The sequence below is a fragment of the Hevea brasiliensis genome, chromosome 16 (genome assembly GCF_030052815.1).
Source record: "Hevea brasiliensis isolate MT/VB/25A 57/8 chromosome 16, ASM3005281v1, whole genome shotgun sequence".
NCBI classification, from domain to species: Eukaryota; Viridiplantae; Streptophyta; class Magnoliopsida; order Malpighiales; family Euphorbiaceae; genus Hevea; species Hevea brasiliensis.
The window spans coordinates 69,959,221-69,983,053 of NC_079508.1; the positions used below are offsets into that span (position 1 = coordinate 69,959,221).

Consider the following 23,833-nt stretch of genomic DNA (forward strand, 5'->3'; position numbering starts at 1 on the left):
TTGTTTTTCTTTTTAATTTTTTTTTTCTTGAATCTGTGAAAAAAATTGGAGAGGTAGAGTAATAGCTAGCAGCAATCCCTTCTCAAGATCAGATGGGCATTTCATCATCTCATTTTGGTTTTTCTTAATTCCTTCTCTATCAATAATTCATAGGGATATATACCAAACAGGCAAACACAGCCTAACCTATATATTCTAATCTCAGAAACAAGCATTACAAATTCATGAGAACATTTGATCTAACAACAAAACCAGAGCCATAGCAAATCCAGGATCAAACCATGGCTGTACAACCAAAAGAAAAACCTCTACCCCAAAAGAAACTCCTCCACTTATGGCTTCTTTCCTCTTGATCTCTGCCACCACCCTTCTTGTCTCATCCACTACTTTACATGATCTCTGTGTATACGAACCTTCTATTACGTATGAATGCCTCTTCTCTGTGTTTCCTCGAAAAACATATGCAAGCACATTCTGATTTGTTTGCAGAATGTTAATGTTCTTCTTTACACTCCAAATTGGCTTCTTTGATAATTTCTTTCTAGAACAACATCCACTCGTTTCTCCTTCAAAGACAAGCCAGCCATCTCCCAATCCAAGCTTCTGCAATAGTTACTAAATCTAACTCATCGCATTTCAAAATATATTTAAAAAAAAATGTGAGAAAAATGTGTATACATGTATATACCTTGCGACGATGCATTGTGAGAATGGATTTCCCAGAGCCATCCATGAGAATAAGTTCATCAGGATGAACAATATAATTGTCAACCCGATAAGCTAAATCTCCATGTGAATTAATCACTGTAAATCCATTGCAACTAATTATAAGCGACTTTCTCCACACTGTTAGTGAAGTAGACGTCCCAATCCCATCGGTAATCTTGATCTCTGGTTCTTGATGGTGCTCTCCATCATGGACTGATCTTGACAAAGATTTCAAGAAAAAGAACATCTTCCTCTATGATACCTTTTCTTGGAATCTGTCTCTTTGAAGATATTTATAGAGTTATAAATAGAAATGATGATGTCTGAATGCATCTGTTATATTTTTGCTTTGCTTGTTATTAGAGAGACATATGCGAGTGTGGCTCGTGGCCATTGGTGGGTTAAGAAAATTTTCCATGTTAGACTTTCCACAATTACCATAAAGAACAGACAAACTATACCTAACTGGGTATGATAATGATTTCTCTTCTAGAGTCACTGTATTAATATGGGTAATTGGGGTTAGTGATTTATGGATATTTAGCTTTGGAAGATTGGACACGTGTTCGTTTGTCAAATGTTGGTGATCTTAACCTTAGGATTCCGATTAATTTCTTCTGCTCTTTCAAGTCTCGAGGTTGGTTGATTGCTTGTTTTCTCTAAAGAAATGAACCACACAAACGAACACGAAAGGAAAGAGTGAAATCCAAGACAGAGTTAGGGTATGATAGACTCAGCCATAGAGTAAGAACTCAGATTAAAATTATAAAATTTTAAATTCAAAACTTAATCAGATTTCCTCGAAAATTCAATGAGATACATCCTTGAAAAGAATAGAGGTATAAATATTTTCGCCATTATCATAACGTATCTCTGAACTCCTGCCAATGAATAAAGGTTAAATTTGTGGTTCTTGAAAGGCTTGTAATTCAACTAAATCCCCCCCCACCCTAGTCAGGAAGATGGCTATCGAATTGATTGTGTTTTGGGTTAAAGTGGCCCCTCCCTGTGTGCGTAATGAATCAAATTCTACCTGCATTCTTTGACAATTATTGAGCATGTGTCCCCTAACTATTGGCTATCATACAACCAGTCACTTCACATATAGTGATTTTGTTGCTTACTAAAAAATAAATAAATAAATAAACTCTGAACCGTCCCTTCCATGTTCTTCCTTTGTTCAATTCCTCTTCCATTTGCCCTTTTATTGATCTTTCTGGTATTGGGTTACTTTCAATTTGACTAATATGAGGTAGCTATCCCTCAACAGACAAAATGGATGAATGTGCATACCCAATCTAATTTTTACACGATCAGGCAGAGGCTGCTCCTATTTTAGCTTTTTTGTTATTTCTAAATCTCTCTTGTTCAACATTCTCCTGCATACTCAACTTTGTCATGCAGGATTGCTTGCAGGAACACAAGAGTTTCGACCTCAAAAATCAATTTGGATGATTTTGAATTTTATCCGCGCAGAATGGTTGCTAATAATAATAATAATAATAATAATAATAATAATAATAATAATAATAATAATAATTTACAATCAATGCATTTTCAACTTTGGACTTAATCATTTCAAAACGTAAATATTGACATTGTTATTAAAAAATATTTTTTAAATATAAAATATTTAAAATTAAATTTAAAAAATTTTATTTATTAAAATATTTAAATAATAATTTTTTTTATTAAAAAATAATTTTGACATGAAATTTCAGTGCCAATCAGACGCTATATCGAGTGTAATGGGATCCTTTGGGTGATATTGTTCCCTGCCAAATTAAGAAAAAAATATTGTTGAAATTGGAAGTTTGTGCAAGGTGTCAAACCACGCGCTCATTTGTTAATTGACGATGCGTTTGGGTTGATAGAGATTATAATCTGCGTTTGCTTGTTAGTACTATCCTTCAGAAGTGGAAATATATTGTTTTCAAGGTTGCAGGAGCCCTGAGGCTCATCATCGTCTTTTGCTTCTGCCTCCTTATAATTTAACCACTTAAAATTTGAGATTCATACCTTTAAAGATGCAGTTTTCGTTCATCATGAGAAATGTTAATTAGCTTTCTAATTAAATAAAAATTAAAAAGACGACTTGTCATCTGGTTGATGGGCCAAAATCCATCAAAAAACATACGTTCCCTTCCATTGGAGCCACAAGGCCGACTTTAATCCAAGAGATGAATGTCCGAGTCAAGAGAGGCCCAGACCCAGATATCACACAGAGACCATTTTTTTTATGTATGAAGAAAATAAAAGCATATATATATATATAAAAAAAAATAATTTAATTGTATTAAAATCTTTTATATAATTATAAGATCTTAAATTCAAATCTTAATTTAAGTTAATAAATTAAAAAAAATTTTACTTTTAAGCTAATGGAAATTAATCGAAAGAGAATATATAATAAGAAATTTTTATTTAAATCTGATTTATTATAGACTTAAAAATATGTGAGACTCATATATTTAATAAGTTAATTTTACCATACATCTGAATTTAAGTAAGAAAAATTTAATATATAAAATTATCTATAAATAGAAAGCTAAAAAACCAATAATAATTGAGCATAAGAAAAAGGAATTTCTTCTATTATCTCTTTCCCCTCCATTTTCCATTTCTTCGATTTCTTTCCTCCTCTCATGGCTGCCATGGCACAATGTGAAGCAGAAGCCACACGTCCAAGTCTTGAGGAATGAATTTGCGCGTAATTAATAAGGTGTAAAGCGAGTCAACTAGGTTCATTTAATTCGGCGCTAGCAATTGCAAAACGCATTCTCATTTACACACCCCTTCTAAGATCTAACCCCTTTAATGGTTGATTGAAGTTATGATTAGATAACGTATATAATTATTATTTTTAGTCTAAATTTTAGCTCTTTATGTGAGTGGGATTTACTGTAGTCCCTTGTCTCAGTCGTCTTCTTGAAGCATTTTCCCTTCTGAAAGGACTCGTTAATTTCTCTTTTTCTATCTTAATAATGCAATCACCCAATTATGTGAACAAGTTTAAGGAAGTAGAGATTTCATCACCAAAAGCATGAAGAAATGCCCACCTGGAGAATGATAGTTTAGGATTAATGGTGGGAAAATGAAAGCGGCAACATCGATCCCATAAAATTATTAAAATAAAATTAAATTAAATTTATTTGTGGTTGACAATCTCACATATAAAATTTACCTCGTCTTAGACGACATGATTATAGAGTTGGCTATTGCTGCTGTAAAGAAAACAAGAGAAAAAATAAATGGAATTGAAATGCATACTATATTTATAGTTAATTGTTAGAAATAATTTCTTTGATTAACATACTATTTATCGTTAATTGGCACTCTTCTCCAACTCTAGAGATTAGGATCACTTATATTTGAAATTAAAAAAAAATTAATTCAGATAAATAAGTTTTAATTCAATAGTATTGAATTTATTTTTAGTATAACAAGTAGATTTAGTTATCAGTTTGTTTCAACTTAAATTGCTGGTTTAGAGTTGGCAAAGGGAATGAATACTAGCCCTATGCAATTCTAGACAATTTAGTGATAATTTTAACTCTATATTTGCTTTTCTACATTTGCTATGTCACTTTCTTTGATTTTAAGTAGCCTTGATTTTGAATGGTATAGTTTAAATTTGTATTTTTATACATGCACTTTTTTTGATTTTGAGTGGCCTTGATTTTGAATGGTTCAATTCAAATTTACTTTTTTACATTTGCTGTGTCACTTTCTTTTAGTAAAGCTCAAACTAAATTAAATCATTAAGCTGAATCATTAATTTTAATTTAAAATTAGAAAGTGATTGAAATTATTCTCTATTCGAGACAATAAATCATTAAAAAGTCGAATCTTGAATTTAAATTATGAAAAGAAAAAAAATAATATGGAGAGATATAAGAGAAAAAAATATTATTATTATTATTATTATAAGTTGGCATCACACACACATAAGTTTTCACCCATGATATTGAATTAAACAAAATTAGATTAATTGCATGATATTTTTCACATCTTATGATCAACTGTTCAAAGTATGGGTAAACTATATATGTTGATATGAATTCCAACATTTTCAAGAATGAGGCATTTCACAATTCACACAAGAATAATTCACCAAAGTCTATACCTGCTCTAGATATTATCTGTAAAAGAATAATGCTCTATAATGGGAATGGATTGGAAGCTGTCTTTTCAGGTAACATCATTGACGAAGTAAGCTTGCAAGTCAAGAAGGAAATTTTGAGTTCAATTGCTGGCTTACAGCTAACCATCTACCAACCCTCGAAAGAAAAATGACCATGGTGGTAAATAAGAGAGGAAGGACACAGGAAATTATTGGTTGGAGAGGGGTCGATGGATTGGATGGTCCTTTGACAAGTCTATGATCCTTTCAACTAGGGTCCCAATTTTCTAATGTGGATGAACCCCCTCTGCAATTAATGCACATAGTAACTTGCAAAGATGAAGTTTTCCCATGGAGCATCAAAGTCCACTGCTGTTTAAATGAGCCATATGAGAACACTTTATTTGTTCGTGGTAATTAGGTGTTCTTCTGTCACTGTTAAGCATATAACTTCAGCAGGTGCAGGATCACCACCTAACAAGCTTAGAAATTAAGAAATAAATAGATATTTTTAAAATATTTAAAAATTTTAATGTAATAATTACAATCTTTAGTGGAGTTTACCGACCATCACTAAAGACAAACGACGTGGAAAATCCCTGTGCATGAAATTGATACGCGAGACTAGCTAATTAATTTTTCTAACTTAGACTGTTACCTTTTGGGATGAAATATTAGTTGAATAATTATGATTACAGTGCCTAACCTAGGGCTTGTAGGAGAAAACTCTAATCTAATCATGCATTGACTAATATATGGATTAATGGTATAATGCTGGAGTGTTGATTACTGGGTCGACCGTGTCGAATCAGAACAGCTGGTCCAAGAACGTGGAAGAAAAAAAATGGACCAACATGACATAAGAATATCCACTCACGGCCACAAACAAGTCGTTAATGTCAAAACCCCATCTTTCTTTATATCAAAAATAACATCACCAACAACATTAATTTTTAAGATGTATATATAATTAAAATAATAAATATATATAAATTTTACATATAATAAATATTTAATTTATTAAAGAAATTTATAATAATTGAATTCTTAATTGTTATAAGTATTATTATGATTCATTTAATTATTATTATTATTATTGGTCACAAACAGATGGGTCATATAAATAAAGGTTTATAGGCAATAATTAATTCTTTAGGGTTCATTTTGTCAAAAAAAGACAAGATTCGTTAGTGTGTCCTTATTAAAATAAAGAACCAAGAAAATTATTTAGTCTAATTTTACACGTATATATGAAATTAATCCAATTCCATAAGGCGGGTTTCGTGAGACATCGAGCTCCACGGAAGCAAAATTTGAATTTGGCCATCAAGCTGCTGGCGAGACCAGAGATCAAATATAAAAAAGAAGTCAAGTTTTTTCGTTGAATTTTTTATAAATTGTTTTCTGATCACTATCTGCAGCTGAAAATTCTGAAATATTGTATAAAAATAATATTTTTTTGTATAAAAGAAATTAAGAATTTTTGTGTCTTGTAGTTTTCAGAAATTAGAATCCCAAGTGACCATTCTAAAATCATATTTTATTTTCTAAAGAGGAGTTGGTAGCAATTGACTTGTCATGGTTTGTGTTTTGTGATGGACCCATTGCATCATCTCCGATCTTCTACTTCTAGAAGCCCGACTATTCACGATCAGCTTCCATCTTTCAAACATGAATAATCCAAATTACTACTAAAAATAACATATATATAAAGAGAATTTCCACATATAAAGATCAAAAATCAATTAAACCAATTCCTAGTGTATAAATTCTCAATCATGAGGCTACTGAATTCTCATATGTAAATTTGAAATTTTTAATTTGAGTAATTTTTTATTATAATATATATCAAAGTTTCTATAAATAAAAGATGTTGAATTGGAATTCTAATTAATTTACCTTCTTGCCAATTAATTATAAAGTTCAATATATAAACCATTTAAGTTTAACAATTCTTCTTTTTTTTTTTAAAAAAAAAGAAAAGTTTAGCATTTCTTAATTACTAAGTATAATGGCATGGTTCTCTTCCCATTATTGGGTTTTGTTTTTCTCCCATAGTGGAGTTTTATTTTTTTTTTTCAATATTTGAATGAGTTATTTGGCAATTCGAAATACAGTATAGATCATTGATATATTTTAGTTGTAGACTCAAATATGAATAATAATCCTATATCAATAGAGTTTGGTAGTACGGCATGTTCTTCCATCGACGGTTTAATATTTTCTATGGACTACAGAGGTAACAAATTTCCGAAATTGCAATATTATAAAAGATTTTTTTAATCGTTCAAAATAAAAAAGAATCAATTATTATCCAAAATATTATTCTACTCTATTCAGATTATATCGGAACAGAATATTTTAATTATTTATATTTATATTTTCTCTTATGAGAATATTATGTTATACTCATCTTATTATTTTTATTAATAAATTGTTAAATTGCCAATTATATATATAAAGTGTAATGGCATGGTCCATTGTTACTTATTATCAATAATTAATTATGTTGAATACTATTTCTCAAATAATACATATAATTATTTGATTTTGATCGAGATTGAAATAGTTCTAAAGACGGCTCTAATATGTTATTAAATTAAAGCTGGCGTTTTTTTAAAAGAAAAGATTAATAATTAATAATTAATAGATGTTTCCACACATTTATTTCTATTGCCGTAAAAGACGACTATAATGAGTTAGTTTCTTTTTTCTTCTTCGCTTATTGTGGAATGGGATCGATACTTTGTACTTGCATCCCTTCTCTCTTGTTCATGAGAGTGACCTGCAATTCTTGTTTTGATTCACAGAATATGACCAACGTTGAGCTATGTCTCTTTCTTTATGTAGAAGCACAATTTTCTCATGCAAGAATGGCTGAAAAAACTGTTCCATTATTATTTTTAAATGATCTTGTTTGCACATGAATGTTGCATTCTAATTAATCCTGACCCAATGGTTGATCAAACCATTTCTAGGATTTAAACATTTCATTAAGTTGATCTAATCATGATATAGCCAGGGCTATCTCAGATAGTTAAGAGATGAAAATTCTGGTACAGCAAATGCTTCTTTTACTAAAAGCAAAGAAAACGAAGAAAATCGATTGAGTCTTGGAGCTAGTAACCAACTTCTGCTCCATATAGTCAAGAGCTAAACCAGCTTGCAGCCACGAGCATGAATGGCGGCAAACACAAATGGCTTCTAACTTTTCATAACTACAATTTGCCTAAACACCCACAGTATTACGTACCGTAACGATTTCAACTATGCAACTGGCGGGTGAACTCCTCCATTCATGACTGATCGAGGGCAATCTTTTAATCATGTGTTTCGTTATTATTACGTGCATAATTAACATATTACTTAGAGTAAAATGCTAATCTGAAAGCAAGTTGGTCTTTCTCTTAGGATTTACTCAGAATAAGTTAGGTGAAAATTATACATGTGGAGATACGGTGGATTTTGTATCAAAGTTGGTAGATGATGTTTGTCAAACTACATTTAAAAAATAAAAAAAATAAAGAAAGAAGGAAAAAAAAATTCAATTAATGGGTTTGATTTTTGATTAAGAATGCCTTATGGGACAAGTTAGTTGATTTGGTGGGGACGAGAGTTCATATCTAAGAAAGATAAAAACGAAAACAGATGTATAAAAAAAAATAAAAAAATCTCCCACATGCTTTGTCTGTCAAATTTAAGAACGATCCAAACCTGTTTGACTCTTTTAAGCAATAGTTTTGATTTTCGAAGTTTCAACCAATTTTCTTTTCTTCGTTTACACATGAATATTCATTGATCATGAATATATATATATATATATATATATATATATATATATTCCATATTTGAATTGCAGCAAAACCATATTTACTAGTAATTTCTCTATTTGTTGTGAGATTAAAAAAATCAATGAATTAAATATATATCTTATAGTATAAGAGATTAAAGAGTTTTAAGTTTTTGCTAATCCGAGCTCTTAAGAACTTGAAGATTTTATTTTAAAACTTTTTAGTAATCAATCATAGGAAGCTTGAGACGGTAGAAACTGCTAACCCACTATATAATTGAGTTGTGATGGGTTATCATGTAATTGACATTTTGGCTAGAGCATTCTTTTAATTAATTTAATATATGTGGCCAAGCTAAAAGAAGCTGTCGCTTGCTCATGATTCTGCTGTTCTGGATTACCCACTATAGATCCTTCAAGAACCTAGCTAGCTAGCCTGTTAGGGCTGTGAGTCAATTAATCTAATTATGGTTTTGAATTCAGTATTTTAGAATTAGTGTTGTGCCACATTGGCTTAAAATATAGGTTTTGTATTAAATATAAGATCTAACAAATTCCTTCTTTTAAAATTAATTTTTAAGTTTGAATTAAATTCGATTCATTTTATCTACACGGTATCAGAGTTAATCCTATTCCAATGTTTAACCATCTATATATATATTAAACATTTCATTAATATATTATTCAATTGTAAATTTAAAAGTAAAACATTACTATAAATAATTTTCCATATCATGGGTTTGGTGATTGTACTTTTTTCATTGAAGATATGCTGAACTTACAAAATTATACTTCAAATCTAAAGATACTCTTTTTTGTTGGAACATACAGATTATAGATCGATGCATGTACTTAATCTCAATTGTTAACATCTTAATTAAGTTGCAAATTAGCTGTACAACATTTCAAAATCACTTTAAGTGGGTTTCCATGTTTATAGAAATGTAGGTCATGCCTAATTAGCTAACTGGCCAGCTAAATGATGTAAACTCAAGGCTACATTACACCGTAGACTACAACTTAACTATTGGGTTTGTTGTAACTTGTAAAAGGTTCATGTTCATAATCTCATGGTGTTACAAACTTATTATTTACTAACCAGAAAGAGAGAGAAAAAAAAAATGGTGAACTAAGATAAATTATCACTTCTAAGCCAACACTGATATTGTATTCATAAGCCATCTAATCAAATTAATTTTGCCATTATTGTTGAGACATAGAGATAAATAATCTGTTTGATATTGAGTTTGAAAGGTAATATTTTTTTAGATACCATTAAAAAAATAATTTTAAAAATAATATTTTATTATTTTCATATTTTTATAATTAAAATTTATTAAATTTAATTTTTAATTATTTTTTAATATTTTTTAATTAATATTTTTAAAAAAATAATTTACCCAATAATAATTACAAAAACAATAAATGATTTTACACGTCTAGCAGAAGTGTGGAAAGAGAAATGGTTTTTTTCCATCCCTTTTTCTTCCTCTTTAAATGCAGTCAAATAGATGTTACTCCAGTCAAAGACTTTCATGAGACAAATTTAACCAAAAAAAAAAAATATCCCCAGTTGTAGGCATAGAAATTGACTCAGAAAAACTGTACACTTCATTTACATATAAAAAATTATTATTATTATTATTTTATATTTTTAAATCTTAAATTGAGTGTATTAAGAAGATCTGTCGGTCTTGTATAGTTTAAGCATAATATATTGATTTTTCATGAACATTTTTAACAAAATTATTAATTTAAAAAATTAATATTTAAAAAAATATTTCTTGATTATGAATATGCTGTAATATTAATGTGCATAGAATATATTTTATAATTTTTCTCATTGTATTCTTATAATTTTTATTAAGTATAATCATTAAGAGTTTAATTATAATAATTGGTAATAATAGAATCTACATAATACCCCATTATAATTATAATTATAATAAAATTATTATATATATATCAAATTTATTGTATAATTTTTCCAAACCACAACCATTTCCTCCTCCGTTCTTTTTGTTTCTCTTTTATTTTCCCTTTAAAGTACACGTGTTATTTTGTCAAGATACGCAATGATAATGAAAGCTCGAGACATATTCATACATATATATATTCATACATATATGTACCTATAAAGCTTTTTTTTTATTTTTTTTTTAAATTGATGAGCTCTAATTATGGTATTAAACTCATAAATTAGTCACATTTATAATGATCATGAAAGCTTGAGATATATATATATTTTTTCATTAGACTCTAGTTTTAATTTTTAATTTGAAAATTTACTTTCCTAAATAGAAGGACTCATCAGGATAAATTATTAAGTGCATTATTTTCATTAATAAAATTATAAATTTTATTTTTTTATTTTTATTATATAATTATTTTTATTTAAATATATAATATATTATTTTTTAGTGTGTCAAATATAACCTATTATTTGAACTCATCAGAGTTCCCAAGTACAGATATATATACATTTATACATACAACCCTTAGTTGGCTATTCATCGGTCCTCTGCACTCATTCTCTCTCTCTCTCTATCTGGGTACAAGAGCTTGTCTTTTTCTACTTTTTCCATTTCCCCTCAAGAAAATTTGCTCTCTCTAGAGCTGCGGACACCGCGTGTACGTCTTTTCCATTAGATTCCTAACGCGTTCCAAGACTAATGCTGTTATATATACTTCCTTCACTTCTTTGAAAAAATAGCTCAATTTCACTTTCATTCTCCCACTTTAACAAATAACAAGTAACAACTACCACCTTATATATATCAAACACATAACTCATACATATATCGGATATATTTCAATGAGGGGGCCGAAACATGAGCGCCGTTGGGCCTCCGACACAATTCCCGGAAAGACAACGCTTAGCACAGGAACTTCTCCCGGTGCCGATTCCAATCCTGCTGAAGAGTTTGTTGAAGTCACCCTTGATTTACAGGATGATGACACTATTATCCTCCGGAGTGTCGAGCCGGCCAAGGTTATTAACATCGAAGATGGAACTGGAGCGGAAACTCCGGTGTCCGTGTCTGCATCGGAGTCGAGATCTCCGACGATCAGGCGGAGTTCGTCGAATAAATTTCTGCAGCTTTCGCAGGAGTTGAAGGCGGAGGCTGTGGCCAAGGCGAAGCAGTTCTCACAAGAATTGAAAGCCGAGCTAAGGAGGTTTTCTTGGGGCCATGGACACGAGGCAAAAGTGTTATCGGCTTCGCCGAGCAATGGTGGAGGTGGAGGTAGAGGTGGATTTGAATCGGCTTTGGAGGCTCGAGCTTTGAGAAAGCAGAGAGCACAGCTAGACCGGACTCGGTCCGGTGCTCAAAAAGCGTTGCGTGGATTGAGGTTTATAAGTAACAGTAAAACCAACGGTGTAGATGCATGGAATGAAGTTCAAAGCAATTACGAGAAGCTTGCCAAGGACGGTTATCTTTATCGCGCCGATTTTGCTCAATGCATAGGTTTTTAATCAAACATTTTCAAAGCATTTCCATTGCTTCTGAAGAAAATCAAACATTTTGAAAGCATTCTCTCTGTTTTTTTTTTTTCTCCCCTCAATTTATCTTCCATTTTGAAGGGATGAGAGATTCCAAGGAGTTTGCTCTTGAACTGTTCGATGCATTGGGTAGGAGACGGAGGTTGAAAGTGGACAAGATTAACAGAGACGAGCTTTACGAGTTTTGGTCACAAATCACCGATCAAAGCTTCGATTCTCGTCTCCAGATCTTCTTCGACATGTACGCATTAAGCAATATGATTAACTTGAAAATTTTGAACTTTATTATTCATTAATTAATCCGCTGTTCTAATTAATCAACATTGCACTTTCTTCAACTAAGATCATGCATGGGTACGGTTAATAACTTAACAGCGCTTGAAGATTAGCAAGGGCAGAACGGTCTTTTCATCTATGCCAGATTACTAAAAAAAATAATACAGAATTTAATACTCCTAATTGCTTTAGTTGAGCATGGGTGATTTATCTTACTTTATGTAATCTTTTTGTTGTTGTCTTGTATTACAGGATGAACAAGAATGAAGATGGAAGAATTACTGAAGAAGAAGTAAAAGAGGTACTAAATAAATTATATTAAAATCATGCCTCTCGTTATTGATTAAAATAAGCTTTAATTAATCTTTGATTGTTTAAGTGGTCTGCCATAACGTGCCTGAATTAGCCACCACCACGGCCTGTCAGGTTCCAGCAAAAATTAAATTTTCTACTGGCGAAGTGATTCTTATGGATTATAGCCCACAGGGTGTCATTCTGGTTTTAATAATCACCAGTGGGCGAGGATTCGGTGACCTTAAATCACTGAAATTCCCAAACTAACTACTCCATTATAATTAATCATGTTTCGATTTTTCTTTGTCTCTGACTTTTCCTTGCTTTCCATATAATTATTGGATATTCATTATTATTCAACAATTAATGAGCTATATTCTAAAAAAAAAAAAACACTAAGGGTCTCATTTAATGGTCTGAGGTTGACAGATGGCATCTTGAATTTTCCAAATTTACCTCCGAAAGTTAATATTACGTTCTCCAGTGGGGTTGGTGGGGGCTTTTGAGTCAATTAATCTTTGGTAATTTTTGGTTTGCAATATGTAGGGAACTATTGATGAAAAATTAACTGTTTCTTCTATTTGTTAAAAATTGGTAGATTATCATGCTAAGTGCATCTGCAAACAAGTTGTCACGATTAAAGGAACAAGCAGAGGAGTACGCAGCTTTGATCATGGAAGAGTTGGACCCTGAAAGACTTGGCTACGTTGAGGTGGGTCTTGTACATACTTGGTACGCTTCTATTTCAATCTCCTTATTAAGGTGATTTTTGCTCTTTCATCTCGTTTTAACTTGCGTTTAGGACAAGCTACAGGGATTCAGAATTAAATATAATAAACTTAATAATATGTATCTATAGTATCGTTTCATTTTCATGCAAGTTTTAAATTTGTTTATTTAGCGCCACTCAGCCCAGTAATTTCATTTTTTAATTGATTTTTGGATTGTACCTACATTATTAAAAAAAAAAAAAGAAGGAAGTACATAATTTTTTAAGACTGATCCTTCTCAATTCCTTTTTAGGCAAGTAATCAGCAAATCTTCCAAGAATTGGGTTACAATGTTGTTCAACCGTGCACCAAGAATAAATGCAGTTGAAAAAAAGAGAGGCAATTCTAGAAATGGAATATATAATTAATTTGGTTAAGTAAGCTTTATCTATTTATTTTGAAAAACACGTGGTGGTTGAACAGCTTTGAGTGTTCCCTTGTTCCCTTTTTACTCTATCGAACCTATTTGCATTGTTTCACAGTTTTTTTTTTTTTTTGACGTATTCTTTCACAGTTAATATGCGTCTTTCGTATAAAATAGTTATGTCAATTTTGTTAGGCAAAAAATTATAGGCTGTTCAGAATGGCAAAAAAAGCCGGTTTTTGGTGACAGTAACAACACAGGATTTTTCGTTGTATAAGCAGTAACAATAAAATGGACCCAACTGTTGTCACTGTGTTTTCGAGATCACTTGGTCATCACCAACTCCCAATCCACCATCAACATCATATCTCAACACGCTATCTTTCAGAGTTAATTTCTTATGTCCTTTTGGTAGGGTTAGTGTTAATTTATTTTCTGCCATTATAATTTTTCTAAATCTTAATTTAAAAATTTAATCATCTGGTAAAGTGTACTTTAAAAATGAGAAGTATAATGGAAAAAAAGGTTTAATTATTCAGTATAAGGATGTTATCATTCACTATGTTGAAGCGTCATACATGATCTATACTTCATGATTGATGATTTGAACTCACATTCCAGCCACGTTTTGGTCCTGAGGCCTGACATTCATAGTTGGAACCCATGTGAGATAAGCTGATGGTATTCTATTGTTAGTCTTCGACCATCACATATAAGTATTACGCGTGCTGCATTGTCCGTCAATGATAGTGTATAAGCTGACATGATTTCCCCTTGTCCCTTGGATGATATATTTTTTTTCCAACCCTTGGATGATATTCACCTGCTGATGTTTTGTTTGCACTGTTTGTTGGGTGCTGAAAATTATATGCAGCTGTGGCAATTGGAGACGCTTCTTCTCCAAAAGGACACGTATCTCAGCTATAGTCAAGCACTAAGCTACACCAGCCAGGCTTTGAGCCAAAACTTACAAGGACTGAGAAGGAGAGGCCCAATAAGGAGGTTAAGCACACAACTAATCTACTTTTTGCAAGAGAATTGGAGGAGAATTTGGGTTTTGACATTATGGGCCTTGATAATGATCGGCTTATTCACGTGGAAATTCTCTCAGTACAAGCGAAAAAATGCTTTCAAAGTCATGGGTTATTGTCTTCTAACAGCAAAAGGTGCAGCGGAGACTTTGAAGCTCAACATGGCTCTCATTCTCTTGCCTGTGTGTAGAAATACCATCACCTGGCTCAGATCCACAAGATTGGGTTACTTCGTTCCCTTTGACGATAACATCAATTTTCACAAGGTATATCCCAAATCATTCGCCATCCCTCCTATTGCTCTATGGTTTATTCTATACATTTTGATTCCCATGGGGGATACTTTATCTAAAAGTCAACATGATGGTTTATCTTGGCCATGTACTTAAATATTCTATCAGGAGTAGTACATGTACACGCAGCAAAAGTTGACTAATGAATAGCCTTCCACACTCATCATATGTGGTTAGACAGTCACCATTCAGTGGATGCCACTCATTTTTGTCCGAATACGGAAGGGCAGGTTACGAAGATTGCCCTTTTTTTCCCTTCTAATTAATTAACGCTTAGAGGGATGTAGTGGTCAACTGGAAAACCAACAAATAGAGAAGCGTTCATTTGAAAATTTTGAAATGGGATTTATAAAGCTATAATAATAATAATAATAATAATAATAATAATAATAATTTTCATTGAGCTAGCTAGTGGCTAGTACCATAGGCTTGCAATTTACTAATTTATTGATCATCTCACAGTATAAAATTCAAATCTTGGAAGTCTTTAATTTCCTCTTCCTACTGTTTTAATCGGCAATTTTCACCATTTATATTTTGCCTATTTATACTAATGCATCCACTATATTGGTATATCTACTGTCAGTTGTGTATTTTTGTAATTCATGAGAAAACTAATATTCTAATTGAAATTACAATAATCAATGAATCTAAAAATGGTGGACTACATAGAGATTCATGGATATTGAATATTATGATATCCAAAAAAGAAAATTAAGTAGCAGCTGAATGCTTATCTTAATTTTGATGCACTAGGGGACATTAATCTCTTACTCTTCTTATTGATACATGCGTGCAGACTATTGCGGCTGCAATTGTAATTGGCATCATTCTCCATGCTGGAAACCATCTTGCATGTGATTTTCCGAAGCTGATAAATTCTTCTCATGATGACTACCAGAAGTATTTAAAAAATGACTTCGGAGAACAAAAGCCCACGTATGCTGAATTGGCTAGAGGGGCAGAGGGCGTGACTGGAATAGTAATGGTTATCTTAATGGCAATTGCGTTTACACTCGCAACACGGTGGTTCAGGCGGAGCCTCATTAAGTTTCCAAAACCCTTCGATAGACTTACTGGGTTCAATGCATTCTGGTATTCACACCATCTATTTGTCCTTGTCTACATCCTGCTCGTAATCCATGGTGTATTCCTCTATCTAGTGCATAGATGGTACCAAAAGACGGTATAATTCAAACTCTTTTTCTTTACCAAATTACAGGAATTTTTCGACAGTCATTGAAAACCTAAATTGAAGTTGAATTCATGTCTGCAGACATGGATGTATCTTGCTGTTCCAGTTTTACTATATGCCGGAGAAAGAGCCCTGAGATTTTTTCGTTCTGGCTTCTATACTGTCCAGCTTCAGAAGGTGAGCATCCTAATTCGAAAAGCATATCTGTAAACAAGGCCCGGACAATTTTCACCCCTTTGATATCCATCGTATAGTCCAAAGTTTCTCTTTGTGATTAAGGTACTCTTATCAACTTTTTTTTACTTCAATTGTAAAATATTCAGGTTGCAATTTATCCTGGTAATGTCCTCACATTGCAAATGTCAAAGCCTTCCCAGTTTCGATACAAGAGTGGACAGTACATGTTCGTCCAGTGCCCTGCTGTTTCTCCATTTGAGTGGTAAGTCAAAATACTAATGTTCCCTAAATGACTTCTTTAGTGTTAGAGTCACTCCCGGTAGTTTTAGCTCCCGTGCTACTGGAACTGTAATACATGCTAGCAACTTTCAGTGGTCTTCACCAGTGGGAGAAAACCTGTCAAATATGGCTCATGCAGTTTCTGTCACTGAAACTTGCCCATCATGTATGCCTTGGGCCAAAGATTGGAATTATAAAATCTTCAATTTGCTTTCTGGCCGAGGATTGGAATTATACATTCTTCAGTTTGGCCTCAACAGAAATCCTTTGTGGCCTAACTGATAAAATTTTGATTAGGATTCCTCGTCCAGTTTTTTTTTTTTTTTTTTTTTTTTTTATGAGTTTCTGACGGATTAAACCATCTAATGCGAAGTGGTCTCTTTGCTTATCATAATTTCATTTTTGTATCCAGGCATCCATTTTCCATTACCTCAGCTCCCGGTGATGACTACCTTAGTGTTCACATTCGGCAGCTAGGTGATTGGACCCAAGAACTTAAGAGGGTGTTCTCCGAAGCCTGTGAACGTCCTGTAGCTGGGAAAAGTGGGCTTCTCAGGGCTGATGAAACAACAAAAAAAAGGTACTGAATATGTGAATTTTGCACATATTTTTTCATTGCTCGTCCTTTGCCTTTAGGTGGCATTTGGTTAGCACAATATCTGTTATTTAACAGCATCATTTGATGACAGTTTGCCAAAGCTCTTAATAGATGGTCCTTACGGCGCCCCAGCGCAAGACTACAGGAACTATGATGTGCTGTTACTGGTTGGTCTTGGAATTGGAGCAACACCTTTCATCAGCATTCTAAAAGATTTGCTTAATAACATTGTCAAAATGGAGGAGCAGGCAGTAAGTAACCTGAAATTCTGCTACAATTTTTCACTTTTCGACATGTGCTCTTTAATTATACTCGTAGAAATTTGCAAAATCGTATTTCTGATGCCCTACGTTTTAGGATTTGGGATCAGATATCAGTAGGTCATCAGATTTAAGTGTTGGAAGTAATGATGCCTCGACTCACAATAGAACTTCTCCAAAACGAAAAAAGACTCTGAGGACTAGCAATGCTTATTTCTATTGGGTAACCAGGGAACAAGGTTCCTTTGATTGGTTCAAAGGGGTGATGAATGAAGTCGCAGACCTTGATCAAAGGGTACATCAATTTTGCCTGGAATCATTTGATTATTTTCGAAAAAAACTTCTAGCTTCCCTAGATTTTTAACTTATTGTTTGGACTCCAGGGTGTGATTGAAATGCACAATTACTTGACTAGTGTTTACGAAGAAGGTGACGCGCGTTCAACCCTCATTACCATGGTTCAAGCTCTAAACCATGCAAAGAACGGCGTGGACATTGTTTCTGGCACTAGGGTAAGATTTCTGATATTACATTATTGTTTTCTTTTCAATACCACATCGCAATCCTAGAGGAATCAATTTTATGCTTACTAAAATTTATCCAATTGTCTTATCAGGTGCGAACCCATTTTGCAAGGCCTAATTGGAAGAAGGTTCTCTCTAAATTATGTTCCAAGCACTGTAATGCAAGGATTGGTAAGTGCATCTCCAAACAGCTCTAGTAAACGACCTTAATTATTTATGCTTTCTTCTATTAATATCATTGGGGTTTTTGGAGCAGGAGTTTTTTACTGTGGTGCACCTGTCTTGGCTAAAGAACTCAGCAAACTCTGCTTTGAGTTCAATCAAAAAGGTTCCACCAAGTTTGAGTTCCACAAAGAACATTTCTAAATAGTAATGAGACGATTGTGGTGTACATATATAACTATCGTTCACAACCCCTTCTCTCCTTAACACCTAAACACCTCCCTGCACAAAAAGAATTTCTGAAGCATTGTACAGTCTTGGGTGGAAAAGGGTAGAAAAGGGAAGGAAAAATTAGATACAGATATACATAAATATGTATTCGGTAGTGTAAGTGTATAGTAAACCAAGCACAGCCAGAAAAATTATTGTGGCTGATGAGATGGCCAGGAGTTTCAATGATAACTCATTGCTAGTTTAGTGGGTAGTGGAAGAACTAAAGCGATTGCAGTGAAGCAGAGTGCGTTACAGCTACAATCGAGAGATTGACATAATTGACAAGGAGATGGCCATGCATGATTGGTAGACATCCATAGGTGGATAGAAGAAAGTTTTGAAAGTGAGAGACTTTGATGTAGGTCTCTGTACTCTGGAGATGGGGACTAATTAGATGGCTATGTCCTTCGATTTTTACATTTTTTTTTTTTTTAATTGAAGTGGGGTTAGAGAATCCTTCTGGAATGTCAATGCTGGCGCCAATCAAATCCACTCGCAATTATCTTTAGTTACTTGACTAGAATAAGCAAATCATGTAAATGATATACTTTTGTCTTATACTTTTTTTCCCCAATCTTGGTCAGGAAGATGTTCGAGAGAGAAATATTATTAGTTTTTGAATGGAATATTTAGGGATACCATTGGTAAATATATGGGTCCAATCTTGATATTTGATGCTTCACAAAATGTTTCTTGCCACAAGCTTTTATGAGACCAGCATACTGGGAACTCCTGAAGCCTTGAAGCCGCTCGATTCATTTGCCTAAACTAACTTATCACATACGCTTAATGCTCATGATGGAGGCCCATTTGCTTCTATGCGAATCACTAATTAATATCTTAGGATTTTTTTTATCAATGCATCAAAAACCCATAAACATATTATGCATCAGTCAAATCTCAACCAATTGGATTTTAGAATTGGCATAATAATAATATTACCAACGCATTTTTTTTTTTTTCAATTTTCGCATTTTCTTAACATCAGGTTATTGAATTATAGGAGGAGCATATTTATTTGGTATATGAAATTATCATAATTCTTCATTTTTTCTTTATAAACTTTGTTTGGATTTCTTTTTTCAATTTCGCTTATTGGACTATTTTATTATTAAATTGTTTAATATTTAAATTAAAAAATATATATATCAATGAATATAAAGACGATAGCGCTATTCACACTCCTTCATTTTATATGTGCACTTCATTTTGACTTTTTTTAGTATAAATAATAAAATTAATCTTTCCTTAAATTATATTTATTTTATTGCGTTTCTTTAAATTGCATACTCTTTTATTCAAAAAGAAATTAAATTATCCTATTCATAGTTAAAATCTTCTGGTCTCTTTATTTTTCAATTAAAATTTACTTAAATTAATTTTAATTATCAGGACCAATATATAAATATATGCGCCAAATGAAATTTTAATAAGATTTAAATATTATTAAATTTAAATACATTGATGTGATAATTGATATTATGAATTGAGAATAAAAAAACACCAGATATGGAGCAAATTTAAAATACCTTCACTGGATAAACTCTTTAATTTTGCAGCTGGGCTCGGATTGGATAAACTATCCTTTAATTGTGTGGATTGACCTAAATTTATCGGCTTCCACCTTAATGGGATGGATCTAAGCTCTTCTTTTTCCTCTTTGCTCTATGACCATGTCCAATAATTAATATACCTAGTATACGTATGCAATAATATTGGAACGTATCTTAAACATTTAAGAAAAAAAATGGCGAAGAAAAAATTTATATATGAATGCATTTTATAATCTCACTTGTTCACTAAGACGAAATCTTCAACAATTAAATACCCTAATTGATCATGCATCAGGTTCCAAATTCAAATCCAAAACGTTTGATCTATTTGCCTTTTGTTTACCTGATCCTTGATTGTGTGTATATAAGAACTGATTAAGAAATATGCTGTAGACCATATATTATAGCTTAATTTCAAATAAACATATCAACAAATTCATTTCCTTTTCAGTTAGTAATTTCCGGTCCCTCGATATAGCATTAGAGGAGGAAAATGTTTGACAAGAACCAATATCCGCTAGCCCCGACAAAAAGGCATCAAGTAAAGAAGCAATCATCCAAGGCGTTTGTTAGAATTATGACTCAAAATCTTAATGGGATTTTGAAAGAGATATTTTCCTAATTTGAGTGGGAGAAATATTCCTCAATATGATAGAGAAATATTTCTTATAGTTAGTAGAACTCTTATTTTAGTGTTATTCCTAAATTGAGTGGGACTCTTAATTAGATAAGAATTGAAGGAATTAACACTATAAATAGGAGAATGATGGAAAAAGTTATTTGGCTTTTGCCCATTAAAGAGAGTAGCTTTCAGCTCATGGAGTGAGGCTGTCGCCCATTGTAGAGAGAGGTCTTGCCAATTGCTGCGGATTTAGCTCTGCCCATTGATGAGAGGCTTTTGTCCATTGTAGTGAAGAGAGGCTTTGGCTTAAGGTGGAGAAATGACATATAATTCAAGAGAAAGGGATTCTTGTCCATTGGTGAGAGGGCTCTTACCCACATAGTTGAAGACACCCTTCGTGGTGTAGTAGTTAAAATAATAAATATATTGAGTTATGTCTAGAAGAGACTGAAAGGGACTAACTAATATATTTAGTATGAGTAATTTGATGTTATATGGATTCTCTTGGTTGTAATTGGATTGATGGATAATATAGCTTTGAGCTTGTAATGATCATTTATTTATTTATTGATAGTGGAAGATGGCATGACTGTGGATGTAGCCCTATGTTGAGAGGGTAAACCAAATAAATATTAATATTTTGTGTGTTTGCTTTGTTTCTTCATATTTTACAAGCTTTCGCGGTACACAACAAATTGATATCAGAGCTTGTAGATAATCTTGGTGAGTTTGATTGAAGGTGGAGCTATTGTGACATGTAAAAAATCATACATGCAATAATGGTGGTGGTGGAGAGTTGAAATTGAGGTGGAGCTCTTGATGCAAAATCAAAATGGTTGATAACGTGAAGATTTTTGAAAAAAGAAGCAAGTTACACCTAAGATGAAGATTAAAGAATTGATGATTTGAAGGGTTCAAGTTAAAGCATGGAGATTTGATGATTTGATGACACTCAAAAATTTAAGGTATGCAATGGTTGATGAATTTTGAGTCAAGGCGGAGATTTTTAGAATTATGACTCAAAATCTTAATGGGATTTGGAGAGAGATCTTTTCCTAATTTGAGTGGGAGAAATATTCCTCAATAGGATGGAGGAATATTTCTTATAATAAGTATAACTCTTATTTTAGTGTTATTCCTAAATTGAGTGGAACTTCTAATCAGATAATAATTGAAGGAATTAACACTATAAAGATTTATAGGAAAATGATAGAAAAAGTTATTTGGCTTTTGTCCATTAAAGATAGTGGCTTTCAGCTCATGGAGTGAGGTTGTTGCCCGTTGTAGAGAGGGGTTTTGCCCATTGATAAGGGGGCTTTTGCCCATTGCAGTAAAAAGATGTTTTGGCCTAAGGTGGAGAAAGGACATAGAATTCAAGAGGAAATGATTCTTGTCCATTATTGAGAATGCTCTTACCCACGTAGTTGAAGACATCCTTTGTGGTGTAGTAATTAAAATAGTAAATATATTGAGTTATGTCTAGAGGAGACTGAGAGGAATTAACTAATATAATTAGTAAGAGTAGTTTGATGTGATATGGGTTCTCTTGAGTGTAATTGGGTTGATGGATAATATAACTTTGAGCTTATAATGATGATTTATTTATTTATTAATAGTGGAAGATGGCATACCCATGGATGTAGTCCTATGTTGAGAGGGTGAACTACGTAAATATAAGTGTTTTGTGTATTTGCTTTGTTTTTTTCGTAGTTTACACGCTTTTACAGCGCACAACAGCGCTCAATATAATGAAAATAAGGACCCCAAAGTTTAGGCTGGGAACAGTAAGTATTGAAAGTATGAAAACTGAAACCACAGATTCATCTTCAGTTAACATAAGGGTTAGTGCCCAAGTGACAGAGAAAAATGCCAACTTTGGTCACTATAAATTTGATTCTGGGAGTGCCACATTCTTGTACGCATCAGGGTGTGACTGGAGGGCAGGCCCTGGTTCCAAGGCTTGGAATACAGCTCGGCCCACCAAAAGGGTTGATGTGCTGGTGGAAGTGGATTCTATTGCTTTGCCTAGCACTGCAAGTCTTGGGACCAAATGTTTTGATGTCGAAGAGTCAAGCCAAGCTGAGTCGCAAAGGGGAATTGATGAAAAGTGATCAAGACGAACAAATCTGCTCAAATGAATTGCACTATCACGTTTATTAATGTCTCGACCAATATGCTTCAAAATCTTAGTTGCAAATGAAGGCAATATATATGCTGGTTTTGTTATTTTTGTAATTTTCCTTTCTTTTAATTAATTTTGGTTTTTCTTTTTTCCTTTTGATATTTTTATATTGTGGGTTTCATTTATATATGTATTTAATTATTAATTTTAAAATGTTATGATTTTTAATTACTAAAAATATCAATTTGACATTTGCTTGGTTCAATCACTAAAAATTTAATAAATGTATATGTTGGAAATTAGTATTTCAAATTTATTTTCAATTCTATTAAAATTTATTCTAAACTATATAAATTTATCTTAAATTTGGCTATTATTACCTAAATAATATTTAAATCCATTTAACTTTATATTTTTTATTTAATAATCTATACAAAATATATTATTTATTAAAATCAATCAGGAGTAGTCTGCTTGATCTTCTTCTCATAGAGAGTGAAAATTTTTCAAGTTCGAGTTTTCAAGTTTATTGTGCCTCTATTGAATTTAATAATTTAAATATCATATATAAAAATTTATTTATATTATACTGCCAATTATGCAGTAAATCAACTATTACAGGTTCTTTGTGCTCAATTGAATAAAAAAAATTATTTATTAATAATTTATATTTTAAAAATTAAATAATTATACAAAATATATAAATTATATTTATTTAAATATAATATATAAAAATGTATAAATATTATTAGAAAAAATATATTTTATATTTAATTAATTATTTATATAAATAATTCATATCCATTATATAAAACCTAAACTCTATTTGATATTATTTTCTCAACTCATATTAAATTTGATTATGTATTATTCAAATCCGTAAATTGAATTAAGTGTCAACATGAAAAGGTTATGTA

The 23,833-nt window shown here is 32.1% G+C and overlaps 2 protein-coding genes across 3 annotated transcripts; one reads left to right on the forward strand and one right to left on the reverse strand.

The window, feature by feature from the left end:
• Positions 1-66: 66 nt before the first annotated feature.
• On the reverse strand, positions 67-1,064 carry LOC110664096 (protein LURP-one-related 17-like). Its single transcript, XM_021823627.2, has 2 exons — positions 689-1,064; positions 67-603 (listed from the first exon to the last, which is right to left on the reverse strand). Exons 1-2 carry the CDS (start codon positions 953-955, stop codon positions 223-225), a joined length of 648 nt encoding a protein of 215 aa, XP_021679319.2. The 5' UTR covers positions 956-1,064; the 3' UTR covers positions 67-222.
• A 10,252-nt stretch (positions 1,065-11,316) lies between these two features.
• Positions 11,317-19,289, forward strand: LOC110664130 (respiratory burst oxidase homolog protein A-like). 2 transcript variants are annotated; one of them, XM_058137655.1, is made up of 14 exons: positions 11,317-12,088; positions 12,205-12,364; positions 12,652-12,700; positions 13,292-13,405; positions 14,702-15,124; positions 16,053-16,337; positions 16,428-16,523; positions 16,670-16,785; positions 17,215-17,382; positions 17,492-17,651; positions 17,758-17,955; positions 18,044-18,172; positions 18,277-18,355; positions 18,441-19,289. In XM_058137655.1, exons 1-14 carry the CDS (start codon positions 11,437-11,439, stop codon positions 18,548-18,550), a joined length of 2,739 nt encoding a protein of 912 aa, XP_057993638.1. In that variant the 5' UTR covers positions 11,317-11,436; the 3' UTR covers positions 18,551-19,289. The 2 variants fall into 2 exon arrangements, with proteins under 2 accessions (XP_057993638.1, XP_057993637.1); XM_058137654.1 differs by having other exon boundaries at positions 11,318-12,088; positions 15,951-16,337.
• Positions 19,290-23,833: the final 4,544 nt, after the last annotated feature.